Raw genomic sequence first — 18,674 nt, 5'->3', positions numbered from 1 at the left:
AGTTTTAACCTTTTTTATTTATTTTTGTGAAGAAAGAGAAAAGAAAAAAAAAGTATATCTGACGTTGTTTCAAAATTGATAACGTCATCCACATTGGTATTATTAGAACCCACAATTGGGGGATACCACCACAAATTGGGGAATACTCATGGTTATTTGGGACTAGAATTTAACTAAGGGAGGATTTCTTCTAATGATGAAATGTCAATACCGTCCTTACCCTAATAAAAACTAAAAAGAAAACTAAATCACTTGCTATCCTCCTTCATTCTTCAAATGCCAAACTGCAACTCTCTTCTTTTTGAAGATGAACATGAAAAAGCGGGGGTACAACAACCACACCCAATATTTCACTTAGCAAACTGTATGGACTAACTCCAATATACTTTCAAGAGAATCAACCAGACTCAATCTTAATAAAGTATATCAAAGAGTTATAATATCTCGATCTATCGATTTAATCCTTACTCAAACAAATAGAAATCTGCGAGTCTGATTAAATATAAGAGAGATAACTTGGATGGTACCAAAGACCAATATCCAAGTGTCAATCAATGTAAATCAACAACCAAAAGTCGGATATTCTAATTGATTGAACTAACGCACAACCTGTGATATTTCAATTATATAACAAAATATAATGTGGAAAATAAATAACACAGACACCAGAATTTTGTTAACGAGGAAACCGCAAATGCAGAAAAACCCCGGGACCTAGTCCAGATTGAACACACACTGTATTAAGCCCCTACAGACACTAGCCTACTACAAACTAACTTCAGTATGGACTGTATTTGAACCCCAATCAATATCACTGATCCAAGGTACAGTTGCGCTCCTTACGTATCTGATCCCAGTAGGATATTACGTACTTGATTCCCTTAACTGATCTCACCCACAACTAAGAGTTACTACGACCCAAAGTCGAAGACTTTAATAAATAAATATTTATCACACAGAAAATTCTACAGTAATAGATAAATCTATCTCCCACAGAAATACCTACGAATTTTGTTCCGTCTTTTGATAAATCAAGGTGAACAGGAAATTGATAACCCGGACTTATAGAAGAACAACCTAGAATTATCAGTCACCTCACAATAATCTTAATCGACGCGGCGAAAGAAGATATTGTGGAATCACAAACGATGAGACGAAGATGTTTGTGATTACTTGTATATCTTTCCTATCGGAGATATCAATCTCAAGCCAATCTTTACGATTGTACTCGTACAATAGAATATACAAGATCAGATCACACAACTACGAGAAAGTAGTATTGGTTTGGCTTCACAATCCCAATGAAGTCTTCAAGTCGTTAACCTGGTTTACAAGAAGAAACCTATGTTTAAAGTAGAATCGACTCTAGCTAATACAACTAGTATCACACGTAAGGTGTGGGGATTAGGTTTCCCAGTTGCTAGAGTTCTCCCTTATATAGTCTTTCAAATCAGGGTTTGCAATCAATGTTAGCTTGGTAACAAAGCATTCAATATTAACCGTTAGATGAAAACCTAATTAGATTCAAGATAATATCTTTCAACCGTTAGATCGAAAACCTAGATTTTTACACACAAATGAAATGTACGATTTTAGGTTTGTGTAACCGTACCCAAACATGTACATTTGTTGGTTCAACAATAGTTAACCAAATGGTTATCCATATAATCACTTTCATATTAACCATATTCTTTTTTACCATAACTAGTTCAAATGACTCAAATGAACTAGTCAGAGAGTTATTCAATTGCTTAGATCTTCTAGAAGTATACAAGACACAATCGAAGCAAAAACGATTTGATTCACTCGAATTGATTCATGAACTTATAGCCACGGTTTGCAAACTTGCATTCCTTAGTTTATATAAGTTTAAGTTCACGAATAATCGTCTTTAGAAATAACCAACTCAAGTACGCGGACTTAGTTCGCAGATTTAAGTTCCCGGAAGAGTTTACAAACTCCAGCAGATTTTCTCGCGTCGAGAACCTCCGGCATTTCCCGGACTGAGTTCGCGGACTGGTTTTCCGGTTTTCCTGATCAACAAAGTACGCATACTTTGGTATGTGTTACCATACAATGCTTATATCCAACATTGGTTATATATTCTAAACTCTCATTTCAATCATTGAAACATTCTTAGAGGACGTTATATAGTTGTTATTCTCAAACCATTTTTCGTCAAAGCCATTTTCAAGTGATTGAAACTTATCATGACTTTCGTCACTAGGTAAAGATGAACTTGGCCAAAGCGAAAGCTTACCAACGCATATTTCGATAAATAGATAGGCGAGATAAACTCGGATCGAAATAGAAAATATGTATAATCAAAGTCTATATAGCAAAACGACTTTTATCTCAAGATAGGAGATAGAGTAAATAGACTTTTGAGTGATAGATAAGTTCAAGTCTCCACATACCTTTTAGTCGATGAAGTTCCACTAGTTCCTTGAGTAGTTCTTCGTCTTGTATGATGATCGCCATGGAGTTTTTGAGCTCAACTACACTTTATATCCTAGTCCGAGACTTAGCTATAGTAGACTAGAAATAAAGACTTATAGTTTTGATCACTAACATTGACAAACATGCGTGAGATAGAAACGCATGCGAGTTCGACAGAGTGCTCTAACAAAACATACATAGACTGTTGGGATTCATATAAAAATGGTTTGAATCAAAATTTAGGTTAATATCTGGGTTATACAATCACAGTCGGCACTGGTATCAATTCGAAGACAATACCGACTGTTATAGTCGGTATTGATTTGTCAATGAAGCCAATACCGACTGTGTTAGTCGGCATAGCTGATAGGTACGAAGGCAATACCAACTACTGGTACACCAATGTCGAGTGTGTGTTTTAATGACCATGAGAAATAGGGTGGGATGCTGTGAATCTATGATTGCACACATAGTGATCTAACGATAAAAAATTAAGAATACGACAGATTATATGTACATGGAAAAGAAAAATCTGTGAATTCCGAGAAACCAAATTTACGTTTTGAACTCTTTCAAGGGACACAATCACACTTTGACAGAGATAGTATGTATGTAATAATAATCAGAATACCCTAGAGTTTCCCATGTGATAATTCACCGCCACGTTAACAAATCTGATAATCAACAACTTTGTTATCTTATTTTACTTTTTCCATATATAATACCTACTTATTGATCCATCTACGGCATTATCACATTCACAAATCATACGTATAGAATAGAATGAATGTATCTTTGTTAGGTCCAACCGGATTTTATCCTTATCCTAGGGTCCAAAATTCTTTTAAAACATGAAAATGACTAATATACCCTATTGTTTAAATACGTGTGAAATAAAATACTTCTACCAAATCGGGATTTTATTTATCTGGTGGTCCAAATTTAATTAAAACATATAAAGACCACAAATTTGAGTACATATCTGCTATACAAATTTGAGTACATATTTGCCATACTGCTTACAAATTTGAGTACATATCTGCTAAACTGCTTACAAATCTGAGTACATATCTGCTATACTACTTGCAAATCTGGGTATGTATATGCCGCACTGCTTACACATAGAGTATGTATCCGTTGGACATATTGAACCTGTAAATGTGACCAGAATATAACAATATTAAAACATAGCAACAAAACTAGTATCTATTTCAGTATTTCACATACGTACTCATGGATCAAACCAAAATAAAGTGGCAAAACTATGAATAAAATAGAATAAAAAGAAGTTTTTATCAGTACGACATATACGTACTGCTGATTCATAAACTAAAAACTCAATTGCATGTCAAGAAGTGATGAATCCATAAAATATAACCAAATCAAAGCACATATTTAAGTATTCCATATATGTACTCCTGGATCAAACCAAAAAAAATAAGAGATACCTTATAGATTCATAGTAAACACAAAAAGAAAACAGTACGTCATATATGTACTGATAGTTGATACACAAAAGAAAACTGAAAAACAAAGCAAAAACCATAAAAATATCAGATCTACTGATGAAATAAAAATAAAACATGATTTTTTATTTAAATATGAACTTGTTTCATCAAAATCCACTAGTATATCATATACGTACCGATGATTAATACACAATAGCAAACTAAACTGCGAAACTATGAATAAAACAAAAGCAAAAGAAGTTTTTATCAGTACGACATATACGTAATGCAGATTCATAAACTAAAAACTCAATTGCATGTCAGGAAGAAGTGATGAATCCATAAAATATAACTGAATCAAAGCACATATTTAAGTATTCCATATATGTACTCCTGGATCAAACCAAAAAAAATAAGAGAAAACCTATAGATTCATAGTAAACACAAAAAGAAAACAGTACGTCATATACGTACTGGTAGTTAATACACAAAAGAAAACTGAAAAACAAACCAAAAACCATAAAAATATCAGATCTACTAATGAAATAAACATAAAACATGATTCTTTATTTAGATCTGAACTTGTTTCATCAAAATCCACCAGTATATCACATACGTACCGATGATTAATACACAAAAATAAACTCAAAAGCATATCAAAAACAACCAAATGAAGCTAAAATATCAGATCTAGTAACAAAATGTACATAAAACATGATTATTTATGTAGATCTGAACTAACTATAAGACCTCCAAACACAAATTTGGACGAATTGAAAAATCAACCTAAGAATCAAATATAAACCACATACCTTGATTGATTCTTTGTTGATTGTCTTCATCTGTAGGTAAAAAAAAAACTTCAAATACGTATCTCAGTTGAATTTCTCCATTACATTAAAAATAAAGATCTAAATAGCTTCAAATAAAATAAGACAACATTAAAACTAACCAAATCTCGGTTAAACAAACAAAATCGAAATAACTAATCTCCCGTTCGTCGATAAAAACCCAAGAAAAAAAATCTCTTCTAGCAGCTCTCCCGATTTGGATCTGAGAAGTTGAAATGAAAATAGAAAAATGAAATGAAAATTTAGTAACGCCGCTTTTATATACATAAGGGTGTTTCGGTAATTTTAAAAATGCGCATAATACATCCCACACGTGTGCAGGACCTGGGCATAAAATATTGGGTCCATTTTTCTCTTTTCTTTTAATTATGGACCTCTGGTTACTGGGCTTTAGTGGGTGGACCTGCCACTAACTAAGAACACTAAAATTGTACCTATAGGTAATTCCTACATTTGTTTTTGTTCTTTTAGGATTTGTTTGTGTTTTAATTCGTGAATTAAGATGGGGATACTCAAGGATAATTTAGGCATTACAAAAAAAAAATTATAGATAAGGGGTTTCTCAAATTACTTCATAATGTTTTTTTTGTTTTTTTAATATTCCCAAATTCGTGAAAGTATCCCCCAACTGTGCCTTTTATTATTAATCCTATGTTTTAGACCAAACTAAAAAGGACCTTACAATCATTGGAGTAAGTCAACATAACCAAGTAGACACAATTCTAAGACTATTTAATAGTTTTTACTTTGTTGAATGCTTGGAAAAAAACCATCAATTTCGTGAAAGAAAAAGAAAAAGATATAGATGGAGGAAAAAAAACATAAATAATTTAGTAAAAGAAAAAAGAAAAGTGAGATAAATAAGTTGTTAACGTGAAGAAAATATTTCTATAGAGGAGAACCGGGAAGAAAAACAAAAGAATAAGAAAAGAAAAAAAGAACATGCAATTGGGGGATAGAGGAAAAGACAAAAACTGGATTCAAATATCAAATCAGGGTCACCTCTTATCTAATTATTTTTATATTTCCTAATCTACCCCTCACTAATTAGGTTTAATGGTTAATTAAAATTTGTAAAAATCTTAAGTATTTGGGGATAGATTAGTGTGTATTTTTATGTGTGTTTGGGTGAGTGAGGTGAGAGTAGAAGGAGGGGAAAAAATATTTGAGAGGGAATTTTTTTTGTGAAAATGGAGGATGATTGTGAAGAGAGAATTGCTGCTAAGAGGTTGAAATTTTGATTTCTTTTTTCTTTGAATCCACCATTTTTGCAGCTGAAAAAGCTCGGTGTCGGCATAGTATTCCACCAAAAAACCATGCCGGCATTTGTTGGAAATTTTCATAAATGTTTGCCACTACGTAGAGTTTTCGGTGATCGACCTGGTTTTGAAATTCAAAACCTATTACGTTTTGAATTTTTTTTTTCTGGTTTTCAGTCCATTGCCGACACAGTTTCATAATTATCGAGCATGCCGGTACTGCTACCGGCATGGTATGATGCTTAAATTTCTATGCCGGCAAATGATGTAAAGTATCCAGAAACTTGTTTATTTTCACTTGAATACCGGCATTGATATATTTCTATCGAGCATGCCGGCATTAAGTTACGGCGTTGAATGATAGTTACTAAGCATGCCGACACCATTTTCCGGCATGGTCTTCATCACTTCCGGCGATGTAAAAAAATTTAATTCCGGCATTAATCACTACCGGCATGGTCTTCATCTATATCGGTATGGTCTTCATCACTTCCGACATGGTATTCATCACTTCCGGCATGATCTTCATCACTTCCGGCATGGTCTTCATCATTTCCGACATGGTATTCATCACTTCCGGCATGGTCTTCATCACTTCCGGCATGGTCTTCATCACTTCTGAATGTTAAAAAAAAAATCGTTTTCAAAGTGAGGAGCTGGCAGAGAAGGAGAAGAGAATTTGAAAAGGAGTAGGTAATATTTAAGTTTCAAATCCCTAACCCTAAAAGAGATTAATAAGAGGTGAAGACGGAAATGGGGTTATGTTTTTATTTTTTGATTTTAAATTTTTTAATTTTCATGTTAAGGGAAGGGTGTTTTATTATTTTCGCCCCAAAAAACACTCCTTAACAGACATCTTTGGTTGGGGGAAGTAATTCATATCCCCAATTAGTTTTGATATCCCCAGTCGTGGATTCAAGAAAAAAAGGGTTAATATGATCTTTTAGAGATTTTCAAATAATAATTACCATATTGAGCTTTTTATATTTTTGATGGACGAAACTGATGTAACCAAAAAAAAAGGACCTAACATTTACTTTCCCATTAGCCGATTTGTTTCAACCTTCAAGTGACGGAACCCCATTACTACTAATCCGTTGTAGTATCAGCCGAAATCAAAAGCACCTGTAAACGGCCTCCTATCAAAAGCTGAGTTTCATCAAACTGACCTTTCAATCCGATGAAAGGTTCATGCAAAAATTAGTTGTACGGGACGAAGATTATGTTATAGAAGATTAAGGTTGAGCGGACAAGCAACCTTAAAACAAGTAATGCCCTTGCCATGTGATTTATTTATTTTTTGAAGGAAAGGGGTAAGATTTTATTGAATTGCCATGTGAGATGAGAACTCGAAAGATTGATTTTCAGATTTGAGATACCTACCTAATACTAGTACTAATGAGGCAATAGTTATACTTCAGCTCAAGAAACGAAAGACAACATTTCATAATTTCACAAATGAGATTATTCTGTTTAGATTTAGAGTGAAGACACTTAAAAGGAGACTCTAGCATACGCATTCCTAGATAACAACTTGATTTGTCTTTTTAAGTTTTATTTAAGATCCATCTCCATGAAATGATCACAACTACAAAAATCTTCAAATAAATCTGATGAAACTCATACAACAAGTGATGAAAGGCTACATAGGATTTTACTGCAAGTAGTCTCTTGGGTCGGTGACATAACCTGTCAAAGCAGATGCTGCTGCAGTATAAGGGGAAGCCAAATATATCTCCCCTTCCTTGTGTCCCATTCTACCGGGGAAGTTTCTGTTTGTTGTCGACACACATATCTGAAAAATAACTCATCAAAAATAAAAAAGAGTTTAGAAGCTGAAACAACCAATGAAATAATTCAATGATTTTTTAATGATGTAAAAAGTGAGGCCAGAAGGACAAATGGAAGAAAGGACATGACTTGCCTTGGGCTCGTTCATACGTGCATAGGTATCTCTAGGCCCACCTAAACAAGCTCCACAACTGGGACTTGAAGGGGTATCACAACCTGCCTCTTCAAATATCTGTGAGCATGTCTTGCCGCCTGATCCAGGAACTTCCATGGCATATAAATCCATCCAGACCTGTCAGTGGCGTTTTCAGTTTGAAATCTTGATTGCAACCCCAGTGTGATAACATTTAAATTGGAAAATCACTTACCTTTTGGGTGGCAGGAACAAGAAAAGTTGGCACTTTGACCTTTTTGCCCTGTACATAAACAAATAAGTGTTGAGATTCAAATAACCAGGAAAGAAAATATATGCCAACTGACTGGATATGGCTTCAAAAATGATAGTGATAGCTTCATTCTTTATTTAATTACTGGATGGACTATATGTAAAAGATGCTCAAAAGTTCCTTGCAAAGAGAAACTACCCAAACTCATATTCTAATACAGTACAAATGAAATCTCGGATTCTCACCGAAGCAAGGAAAACTTTTGCTGCAGATAGAAAATCCTCGGTCTTTCCACCAGTACATGAGCCTATATATACCCTGTCAATTTTTACATCCTTGCATTCTCTTGCCATAGCACGATTGTCGGGAGAATGTGGCTGAAAGGATATGGGAGTTATTAGAAATGGGAACAAATAATACCATCGGCGCATCGCTAATAGAATCTTAGAAATAAGAAGCAACTTCATCAATTATTTTTACCTTGGCAACCAACGGCTCCAACTTTGAGACGTTAATTGCGTATTGTTGAAGGAATCTACAATCCAAAAGAATAAAGGGAAAAAAAGGGATGATCATTGGAGAATTTAAGAACAAATGGCACATTCATCTTGCAGTCATTATTCAGTGAACCATCATCAAAAGGTAATTTCAGTGAGCTAACTATTTAAGTAATACAACATACTAAAATGCGGTAAAGAACATATGAAAGAAGTAAAATAGTCCCAGAACAATCATGTTCGATAAAACTGTCAACTGTCAAGTGTAAAGCTACAATTCCAAATTACCTTGCATTATCATCACTATAAACTGGATTAAACTCCACCGACGTCTTTCCCTGTGAGGATCAAGAAAAACACCATCAATCATTGCCAGAAAGCATAGTGTAACATGTACAAACAGGCTGCTCTTTTGTGAAACCAAAAGTCCAAGAGGTACAACATAAAATCAAAAAACAACAATAGATAAGTCTTACTAACCTCAAGGTATTTATATGTAGTACTGTCAGCAGGAACAACACCATTCTTTCCCCCAGCTTCCACAACCATGTTACACAACGTCATTCTTTCTTCCATCTGTCAGATGCAGTACAGAGAAAAATTTACTTTAGTGTATTTAAAACCTTAAATCAGAAGGCTTTGTATTTAATAAAATGCTGGAAATATAAATGTTTCATAAGTCCACTCACAGTTAGACTTTCAACAGCAGAGCCAACAAACTCCATCGATTTATATGTAGCCCCAGCAACAGTTATTTCACCAATAATCTGCAAAGTAAACTTGTATTGTAAAAGACACAGACGAGAGTAGCAGCAATGATCATTTCATGCAATCGACTGAGAAAACTCACCTTATGGAATTTGGAAATAAATTTGCAAAAATGACATTCCATTAGTACATGATGAAATGACTTTACAAACAGAAATAAAAAGGATAGAACGTCGAAGGAAACTTACTTGCAAAATCAAATCCTTAGCAAGCAAGTAACTTGGCATCTCCCCATCCAATATAAATCGTAAAGTCGGAGGCACCTGCAGATCAGAAACATAAGAACTCACGAGTTGTATATCCCCGTAAGTGGAAACTCTAACCGAAGTACAGGAAGATAATTGTTGCAACCTTTAGTGAAAGAAATGATAACCAAGAAAGCTTAAATCTAATTAAGATCAAAAGACATTCATAGTATATAAAACCACATCTTTGATACGGCGGTTTACTGATTCGTTTACAATTCCTTGTTCATAGAGAAGAATCGTATCATGGTACCGTTTCTTAATCAGTTCTTCTTTTGTTAGATTATGGCCTCCAACAGTGATAAAGAAGACAGCTACATGTAAACATATTTACATACCTTTAGAAGGGATTTTCCAGTGCCCATTACAAAACCAGCATCAGTGTTTCCTATTCCACTAGCAAACTGCCCAAAAGCTCCAGCATTGCACGTGTGAGAGTCTGTACCCAAAAGAACCTCTCCAGGCCTGCAGTGACCTTCTTGGGCAAGAGCAACATGGCAGACACCCTTGTAATCAGGGTTAGCCTGCAAAATATTACGTAAACTCATTCGCAGCCAAAGACAAGCGCAAATTACAAACCTCTTAAACAAGAAAGTTAAAATCAAAACAGCCTTAAAGAGGAGATTAAAGGCATACCCTGAAATTTCCAAGATCCTTGATATCATAAAAGTATTTGATATCTTGCTCCGCACAGAAATCCCTCAAGATGTCCACATTACGATTTGCACGTTCATCACTTGTGAATATATAGTGATCAGGTATAATTACAATCTTTTCACGATCCCAAACCTTTCATTTCATAAGATGGCCAAAATTAGTAAGTCTGTCCACTATTAGGGACTTCAAATCTGTGAATTTACAAGACAAAATCCCCTCTGATAAACAGCATCTCAGCTATCACATGATACGAATGAGGTGGGATGACTAGCAATACTAGTTTCACCTTTAGATTTGCAATTTTATCCATCCTAAGAGGGATGTTCAGCCAAACTGAACTCTACCCAACAAGCATGTCTTTTTTCTTTCTACCCAGTTAAGACAGCTACAACAATGGATAGCAAAGAGGGAATCATAAAGTGATTCTCAAAGTAACCCTTCTAGTTTCGAGAAACTGACACAATTTTGTTATTCATTCCAATTTTGGCATTTCTAATGCTACAACATGTAGATGATTCTCATAACAGATAGCTGGTATTTCAAAGCTACTACCTACAAGCAACAAACCTAGTAACTAAAACATGTACAACAGTAATCCATAATCAAAGCTTTAATTCAACTTCTAAACATTCCAAATCCAATAAACAGTATTACCTTGGCATTTTCTCCAAATTCTTTCTTGAATATCCCAATAGTTCCAGGTCCACAAACATCATGAGTCATCAAAACATCAACGTTGACCCATACATTCTCTCCTGGAACCACTTGGGATTTCTCAGACGCTCTTGCCATTATCTTCTCAGTCATAGTCATAGCAGTTTTCACCTAAATTTTCATAAAAAAAAAATACAATAAAAATCCAAACTTTAATTTTATAAAAACCCAATTATCGATAATATAAATAAGGGGTGTTTCAAGTAAGAAACTGAACTGAACCAGTCGTCGAAGGTCTATGCCCAGATTGTGGAGGTGACATTACTGAAACAACTTTCTTAGAAAAAGCTCTTTTACAGCTATGTGTACGAAACGAAGTTGGAGTGAATGACGATAAACCCATTTCATTCTGAAACCCATCAACCAAAAAACATTATTCAGTATCAGAAATCAATGTACGGGTTTTCAAAATTAATCATTTGTAAATAAAAATCGAACCTTTTTAATGAAAGACGATGTAGCTGAGCCTGCAGCAATCGTAGAAGACGCCATGATTGAGCTCTCTCACGTCTCTACGTATCTAAATAGAAAGAGAAACGGAGTTGATTGATGTGATCAAATTTGACGAGGATAGAAATCTCAATTGGGAATTGTGGCGGCGTGTGGTGGAGGTAGGTTGAGTTGGGAGATCAAATTGGTTCTAATCTGCGACACTTGCGAAATGCGCATCCTTGGGTTTTATTAAAACCCTGGTCAACGAACCGGAACATACCTATATTCCAGAAACGGAAAAGATAAAATGGTTCCGGTTTGGTTCTGAAATTTCATGGCCTCTATTTTAACACGTCCAACTCCATCCAAGATCGCGTTGCTCGAATATGGACGAAGGTCGAAGGGCATTTTGCGTTGCTCTCTTTGAAATACTCGTATTTGTTAATTTAGATAACATGCTCTGTATCATCAACCACCTTAAACACTCCAATTCATCTCTCGACCGTAGAGCAAATTTTATGGGCAGTGTCACTCTTTCAAATGAAAGAGTGCACTACCAATTTGAGTAGATTAGAGACTTCTATGGATAGTCTTTACCCCATTTTCCTCCCAAACACGTTCATGCACTCGTTCAATTGGTAGTGAAACATTAGACGGGGCGGTCCCCCGTCAAAAAAAATTTGGAAATTTCTAAACTAAACGGGGGAAAGTCCCCCGTTTTAGGAGTTTTTTTAGCTTCTTTTTTTTTTTGACGCGGAAAGTCCTTCGTTTTAGGAGCTTTTTTAGCTTTTTTTTTCTTTTTGACGGGAGAAAGTCCCCCGTTTTAGGAGATTTTTTAGTTTTTTTTTTTGACGAGGAAAAGTCCTCTGTCTAAGTAGGTTTTTAGTTTTCTGTTTTTTTTAACAGGGAACTTTCCCCCGTTTAGTGTACCCTTCATTCATATGAACGAGTCCTCTTTCATATAAAAGAGTTAGTCTTCATTTGGGGACTACGTATAGGATATGCTCTTAAATAGTTGCACTTATCTTACCCTCTCCATTATGTGGCCGCACAATCTTTATAAAATCAATTCAATTTTTAAAAGGTCGGGCTCAGCCGCTCATCCTCCTTTACATTGGGCGATCCACAAAAATTTTGGTTCTGATTGGTTGAGATTTGATTTCATATTTTCAAACAACATTTACAATTTAAAAAGTAAAATAAATCTAGACAGTCTAATTTGATAAACCATATAGTATTAATTTAGTATATTAATGGTGCACATTCATTTATTTGTGTAAAAATCTTCTCATATTGATGATAAACGCCTACTTTTAATTATGTAAAAATCTACCAATACTAATGGTAAGGATCTTATTTACCATTGATTTGGTGCATTAATGATGAGCTCTTCTCCCTATTAATGATTAGCAGGGGGAGCAGATCCTCTGTATCCAAGTTTTCCTGTGTCCTCTGTACCTGCCAATTAGTTTGCGACACATGTGCTTGACAGTTGCATGAATTAACATGATATTTACGGCGATGTCAATGATGTTTCCTAATTAAATTCTCCAATCCATTAATGTACAATTTCTGTGTGTAACTCTTATTTAAATTATTGACACCATTATGTAAGGAAAAATCGATAGAATCAAATTTAAAAATAGCTGTGAATTTTGTGCAAAACAAGAAAGATTATGATTAAGAGAAGAAGGAGAAATTAAAAAAAAAAAAAGAAAAAGGTTTTATCCCATCCAATCAAAAGCACGGTGAGCTTAATACTAAGTTCAGAAACAGAAGATTTTTGTTTCCATTTTCTTCCTAATCAAAAGCATGATGCACAATGGTTCTTCATATGATTAAAGATTTTGGGAGTTTTATTTCAAATTCCAGGTTTAAATGGAATTTATAGGACGATTGTTTGCCTTATTTTTGGCGTGTGTACTTCTATTTTAAGAAACAAACTCCTAAATCAACGGCTCGTGATCCTCTGCACCAGGATTCCTTGTGACCCGTGTGCCACCAATAAAAGCTCGACATGTGTCTTATATTTTAGGGAAGCAAATTAACACCGTTTCCTTGAAAAATAATGGTTGTTATGTTCTAAACAGTCTGTGTTTTCCTCTATTCTTCATGGTAAAAGACTAACAGATCTTTCTTTTTTCCTCGTCGTCACTTTCTCCTTAAACAAATTATCAGTTGAACGCTACTGATTCTCCTAACCTATTCGGAAGATTTTTAGAAAACTTAATTCCTATAACTCAACAGTAGAAAATTCCATTTAAACCTGGAATTTGAAATAAAACCCCTAAAATCTTTAATCATATGAAGAACCATTGTGCGTCATGCTTTTGATTAGGAAGAAAATGGAAATAAAAGTCTTCTGTTTCTGAACTTAGTATTAAGCTCATCATGCTTTTGATTGGATAGGATAAAACCCTTTTTAAGTTAGCTTAGCTAGCTTTTTTTTTTCTTTAATTTCTCCTTATTCTCTTAATCACAATCTTTCTTTCTAGTTTTTCACAAAAATTCACTGTGATTTTTAGGTTTGATTCTATCGATTTTTTTCTTACATAATGGCGTCAATAATTTGAAGAGGGGTTACACACAGAAGTTGTATATGAACGGATTAGAGAATTTAATTAGGAAACGTCGTTAACATCGCCATAAGTATCATGTTAACTCATGCAACTGTCAAGCACACGTGTCGCAAACTAAGTGGCAGGTACAGAGGGCATAGGGAAATTTGGGTACAGAGGATCCGAGACCCCGCAGTCAACGTCGGGATTTACTGTTTTATTATATTATATTTAAATTTGGAAACAATCGAAGACTCTTAGGCTTAGTTTGGTATTGTTGCGGCTTTTGTAAAAGCACTTTTCTGTTGTGCATTGTTGTGCTGTGCTGTGAGAAAAAAACAGTCAGACGTTTGGTAAAACATTAAAGCTGATTAAAAAAGTAATCAAAGTGTGTTTGGTAAAATATCTTATTCAACCATTGTTGTTGTATCAAATGACAAAAACAAACATAACTCTGAAAATAGTTTTATTCAGTTGTTTTATTCAACCGTTGTTGTTGTAGCAAATGACAAAAACAGACATACCTCTGAAAATAATTTTATTCAATTTTATTGGGTTTACAAATAATTAACTATTTTACTATTAAATATAAATATACATTATATTAAAGTTATTATAATTTTCACTATTATTATGATTGTTAAAAACAATTATTTTACTTTATATATATATATATATATATAATTTCCAAATAAAAAATTAAGTAATTATTAAAAAAAAATCTTTTTTTTTATTAATAAAAGAAAGAGATTACAATTCTTGGAGATCTGATGGTAAGAAATTAGAAGGGAGACGAGCAACAAGCTGGGCTCCAATCCCTTTTTGAAGTTTTTTGTTAAATCATATGTATTTTATTACCAAAAGAGTTACAAAAGAGAAATGTTAGCTTGACAGGCCAAGACTAACAAATAAGACTAAAGAAAACCGAAAGAATACAAAAATTTTACACTTATTTTTCCATATTTTTAGAAGAATCTGAAATAACGTGCATTTTCATTTTCTATTATTCTTAGAAAACTTGGCTTTCTTATTTAAAATTTGAGCTCTCCCCTGATGAGATTTGCACCTTGTTTTGCTAAGCTATCTGCAGAGAAATTTATCTCTCTATATGCATGTCTGGATGATATGTTTCTCAGGTTTGCTGTGACTTTTTTCCATCTATTTAGAACTATCCATGGAATTTTCCCACTAGTAAAAGCTATCAAAACTGCTTTTGAGTTGCTTTTGAGTCTAAGCTGAAACAAACATCCATGAATCTTTTCCTTACAGCCCATTCCCCTGCTGTTACCAGAGCCATCACCTCTGCAATGTAGTTGGTGGCAATCCCCAATCCTCCACAAACTGCACCCAAGCAACTGCCATCATTGTTTCTTCCTATAAAATCAATACCAGCCAATCCAGGGTTGCCTTTTGAAGCCCCGTCACAACATATCAATATTTGGTAAGTATAAGTAGCTTGAAGAAGACTTCTTCTACTGCAGAGTTTTTGTACTTGATCCCCTTAATGCCAAAGCTCATTATTATATTTAAGTCAGATACATAGTTCTTCATGGTTCCATTTATTCTCACAATCTTTTGTGAATTCATTATTCTGTGCTTGAAGTTCTCTATCTTGGGGATGGTGTCTTCATACATCTTCAAATTTCTTGTCATCCACATCTCAACAATTATTTTGAAAGTATTTATGTACCAGAGTTGTCTTATTTCTGAATTGTGGTGTTTAACACTTTTAATAATATCATCAAATTTTGTAAGATTAGAAATGTGAAACATACCTCCAATCCAGCTCTAAATTTCAGTGTTGAAGCTGCATTCCCATAGAATGTGTTGCATATTATCTTGTCCATTCCTACATAAGTAGCATTTTGAAACAGTGTTAAATCCCTTTTTTCTGAAACTCTCTTCAGTTGCACGGGCTCCTCTTAACACCTTTCACATATTACAAGATGTATAGGGGTGGATGCATGGAATCCACACATATTTAGCCCAATCCAGTATTGGATGTTTCTTTCTTATTTGCTCGACATTTGCCACAGTAAAGCTACCAGTTAAATCTGCAGTCCATATTCTGGTATCTTTAGAGCCTCCAATTACTGGTAATTCATTTTCAGTAATGAACTGATACATCTGTGTTGGTAACTGTCATTCACCATTACTTATTAAATCACAAAGTTTCAAGTTCGGATTCTGTAAAATATACTCATGTGTTTGATTGGTGTCAATCAGTGCACACTCTCTTCAGTAGTGCACCAATCAGCTTTGAAAACTTGACACTTAGTGAAGAAAGTACTCCTGGTCCTTTGGTAGTGCCAGAAATGGAAACTTTGAAAGATTTGTTAAACCCAACTAGGACCTCTCGTCCGTCATGTATCAAGTTAGCTGAAACTGAGTAGAGGAAATAGGAAAATCGCCGATAAGACCCAATAATAGGAAAATAGTAAGGAACCCTAGAAAACAATTCTTCTAAGTAGAGGAAATGTCAATAGGGTAGAAGGATCTTATGAGTAAAATGCTAAAATAGCAGCCATATCCAAAAGGTTAGAACCCTTAGAATTAGGTCATTCTAGTGGTAGTAGTGGTAGAATAGAGCCTTTTTGAGAAGGCCATACTGTTGAATAGCAAGCCAATGCTCTTTATAACAACACTAGATTTGATAACCGTCAGAAGTTTGACCCATATTCAGAAACCTATAACCCTGGATGGAGAAACCATCCAAACCTTTCTTGGTCTAAGGGCCAGAATCAAGGTCAGTCTAGTAACGCTCGGGTTCTCCCAGGTAATTTTGGCTATACTAAAAATCCTTCGGCTCCGTCACAGTTTCATAACCCCTCACATAAGAAGATCATGAGTTTTTAAGAATCTCTCGCCTTGTTAACTCGTAACGCTATGCAGTTTCAGCAATCTGTTGCTCAAGTTTTAGAATAAAATAAGAGAATAGGTTAGTCTAACTCTCAGGCTATTCCCGAGTTGAAAACCCAGGTTATTCAGATAAATGAGTCTTTGAGAGAAAAAGGTAAGTTTCCTAGTCAAACTCAACCCAATCCTAGAGGAGTTCATGAAGTAGGTGAAAGACCATCAGAACATGTGAATGTTATTAAACCCTTAGGAGTGGTAGAGTGATTGACAACAAGGTTGCCATGCCTGATAATGAACATGTTGTAGTTCACCCTTCTGAACCAGAAACTGAAGAGACGGATAGATCCTCTAAAGAGATCGATGAGGTTCCTGATAAGCCCGGATTTGTTTCCAGAACCCCATTCCCACAGCTGCTAGTTCCAACTAAGAGGGAGTCCAACTTTAGTGATATATTTGAGGTTTTTAATCAGGTCACTATCAACCTTCCATTATTAGATGCAATTAAGAAGATTCCCGCTTATGCCAAGTTTCTTAAGGATATGTGTACACGAAAGCGAAAACTTAGTGTACAAAAGAAGGCCTTTCTAGCTAGTCATGTGAGTTCTATTATTCAGAATACCACTACTCCTAAGTATAAAGACCCAGGGTCCCCTATCATTTCTTGTACAATAGGTAATTACCGTGTTGAGAAGACGTTGCTTGGCTTAGGAGCCAGTGTGAACCTACTCCCGTACCATGTGTACCTTAAGCTAGAACTTGGTGAGATGAAACCTACCCAGATGACACTTCAGTTAGTTGATAGGTCCGTCAAAATTCCTCGTGGTGTGATCGAGGATGTTCTTATTGAGGTCGGAAAGTTTATATATCCAGTGGATTTTGTTATCCTAGATACCCAACCTGTCCCTGACCCAGAGAACCAAATACTAGTGATTTTAGGTCACCCGTTTTTAGCTACATCCAATGCGATCATTAATTGGTGAAATGGTATTATGAATTTGTCTTTTGGTAATATGACTATTGATCTGAACATTTTCAATATTAGTAAGCTACCATCTGAACTAAATGATTTGAACATAGAAGAGGTAAACATGATAGGAACTTTAGTCGAGGATTCATTACCAAACACTTTGTTAGAAGATCCATTAGAGAAATGCCTAGCTTACTTTGGGATTGATTTTGATGATGATACTGTGATTAATGAGGTGAATGCTTTGTTAGATACTAGTAATGGATGGAAACCTAAGTTCGAACCACTAACAATTTCTATGTCTGCCCTAGTTCCTTCTTTAGAAGAGCCTCCTAAGTTAGACCTTAAACCATTACCGGATACCCTGAAGTATGTGTTTTTAGGCCCATATGAAACTTTGCATGTAATTGTAACATCCGACTTGGATAATGATCAGGAAAGTAGGCTAGTAATTGTCCTTCAAAACAAAAGGGGAGCTTTAGAGTGGACCATAGCAGACATTAAGGGTATAAGTCTTATTGTTTGTATGCATCAGATATATTTAGAGGAAGACACCAAACCTTATAGGGAGATGCAACGTTGACTTAACCCTAATACGAAAGAAGTAGTTCGAACCGAAGTTCTTAAGTTGTTAGGTTGTTCCCAAGAATCTGGTATTACTGTAGTCCAGAATGATAACAATGAGTTAATCCCAACCCGAGTGATCATGGGTTGGCGTGTTTGTATTGACTATAGGAAATTGAACAAGGTCACTGGGAAGGATCACTTTCCCCTTCCCTTTATCGACCAAATGCTAGAGAGATTAG

General features: G+C 34.9%; 1 protein-coding gene and 1 long non-coding RNA gene across 2 annotated transcripts; both read right to left on the bottom strand.

The window, feature by feature from the left end:
• Positions 1–3,453: 3,453 nt before the first annotated feature.
• On the bottom strand, positions 3,454–4,948 carry LOC113333542. Its single transcript, XR_003352126.1, has 3 exons — positions 4,840–4,948; positions 4,700–4,729; positions 3,454–3,591 (listed from the first exon to the last, which is right to left on the bottom strand). It is a non-coding gene; the product is annotated as an uncharacterized LOC113333542 (long non-coding RNA).
• A 2,471-nt stretch (positions 4,949–7,419) lies between these two features.
• LOC113333669 (3-isopropylmalate dehydratase large subunit, chloroplastic-like) lies at positions 7,420–13,314 on the bottom strand. Its single transcript, XM_026580092.1, has 14 exons — positions 11,494–13,314; positions 11,273–11,404; positions 10,996–11,166; positions 10,321–10,473; positions 10,023–10,208; positions 9,628–9,702; positions 9,361–9,438; positions 9,152–9,247; positions 8,960–9,009; positions 8,655–8,709; positions 8,420–8,551; positions 8,157–8,204; positions 7,922–8,080; positions 7,420–7,792 (listed from the first exon to the last, which is right to left on the bottom strand). Exons 1-14 carry the CDS (start codon positions 11,545–11,547, stop codon positions 7,652–7,654), a joined length of 1,530 nt encoding a protein of 509 aa, XP_026435877.1. The 5' UTR covers positions 11,548–13,314; the 3' UTR covers positions 7,420–7,651.
• Between the last annotated feature and the right edge of the window lie 5,360 nt (positions 13,315–18,674).

The sequence above is a fragment of the Papaver somniferum genome, unplaced genomic scaffold, assembly GCF_003573695.1.
Source record: "Papaver somniferum cultivar HN1 unplaced genomic scaffold, ASM357369v1 unplaced-scaffold_133, whole genome shotgun sequence".
In the NCBI taxonomy this organism is placed as follows: Eukaryota; Viridiplantae; Streptophyta; class Magnoliopsida; order Ranunculales; family Papaveraceae; genus Papaver; species Papaver somniferum.
The sequence above is the reverse complement of the archived record's forward strand: the minus strand, read 5'-3'. Positions and strand labels throughout refer to the sequence as shown.

Excerpts from the sequence above, each read along its gene's own strand:
- LOC113333669 (XM_026580092.1), bottom strand. The coding sequence starts at position 11,547 with ATGGCGTCTTCTACGATTGCTGCAGGCTCAGCTACATCGTCTTTCATT. Across the intron at positions 9,439-9,627 it reads CTAAGGATTTGATTTTGCAA|ATTATTGGTGAAATAACTGT; the intron begins GTAAGTTTCCTT and ends TTTACTTTGCAG. Across the intron at positions 8,552-8,654 it reads TGGAGCCGTTGGTTGCCAAG|CCACATTCTCCCGACAATCG; the intron begins GTAAAAATAATT and ends ATATCCTTTCAG.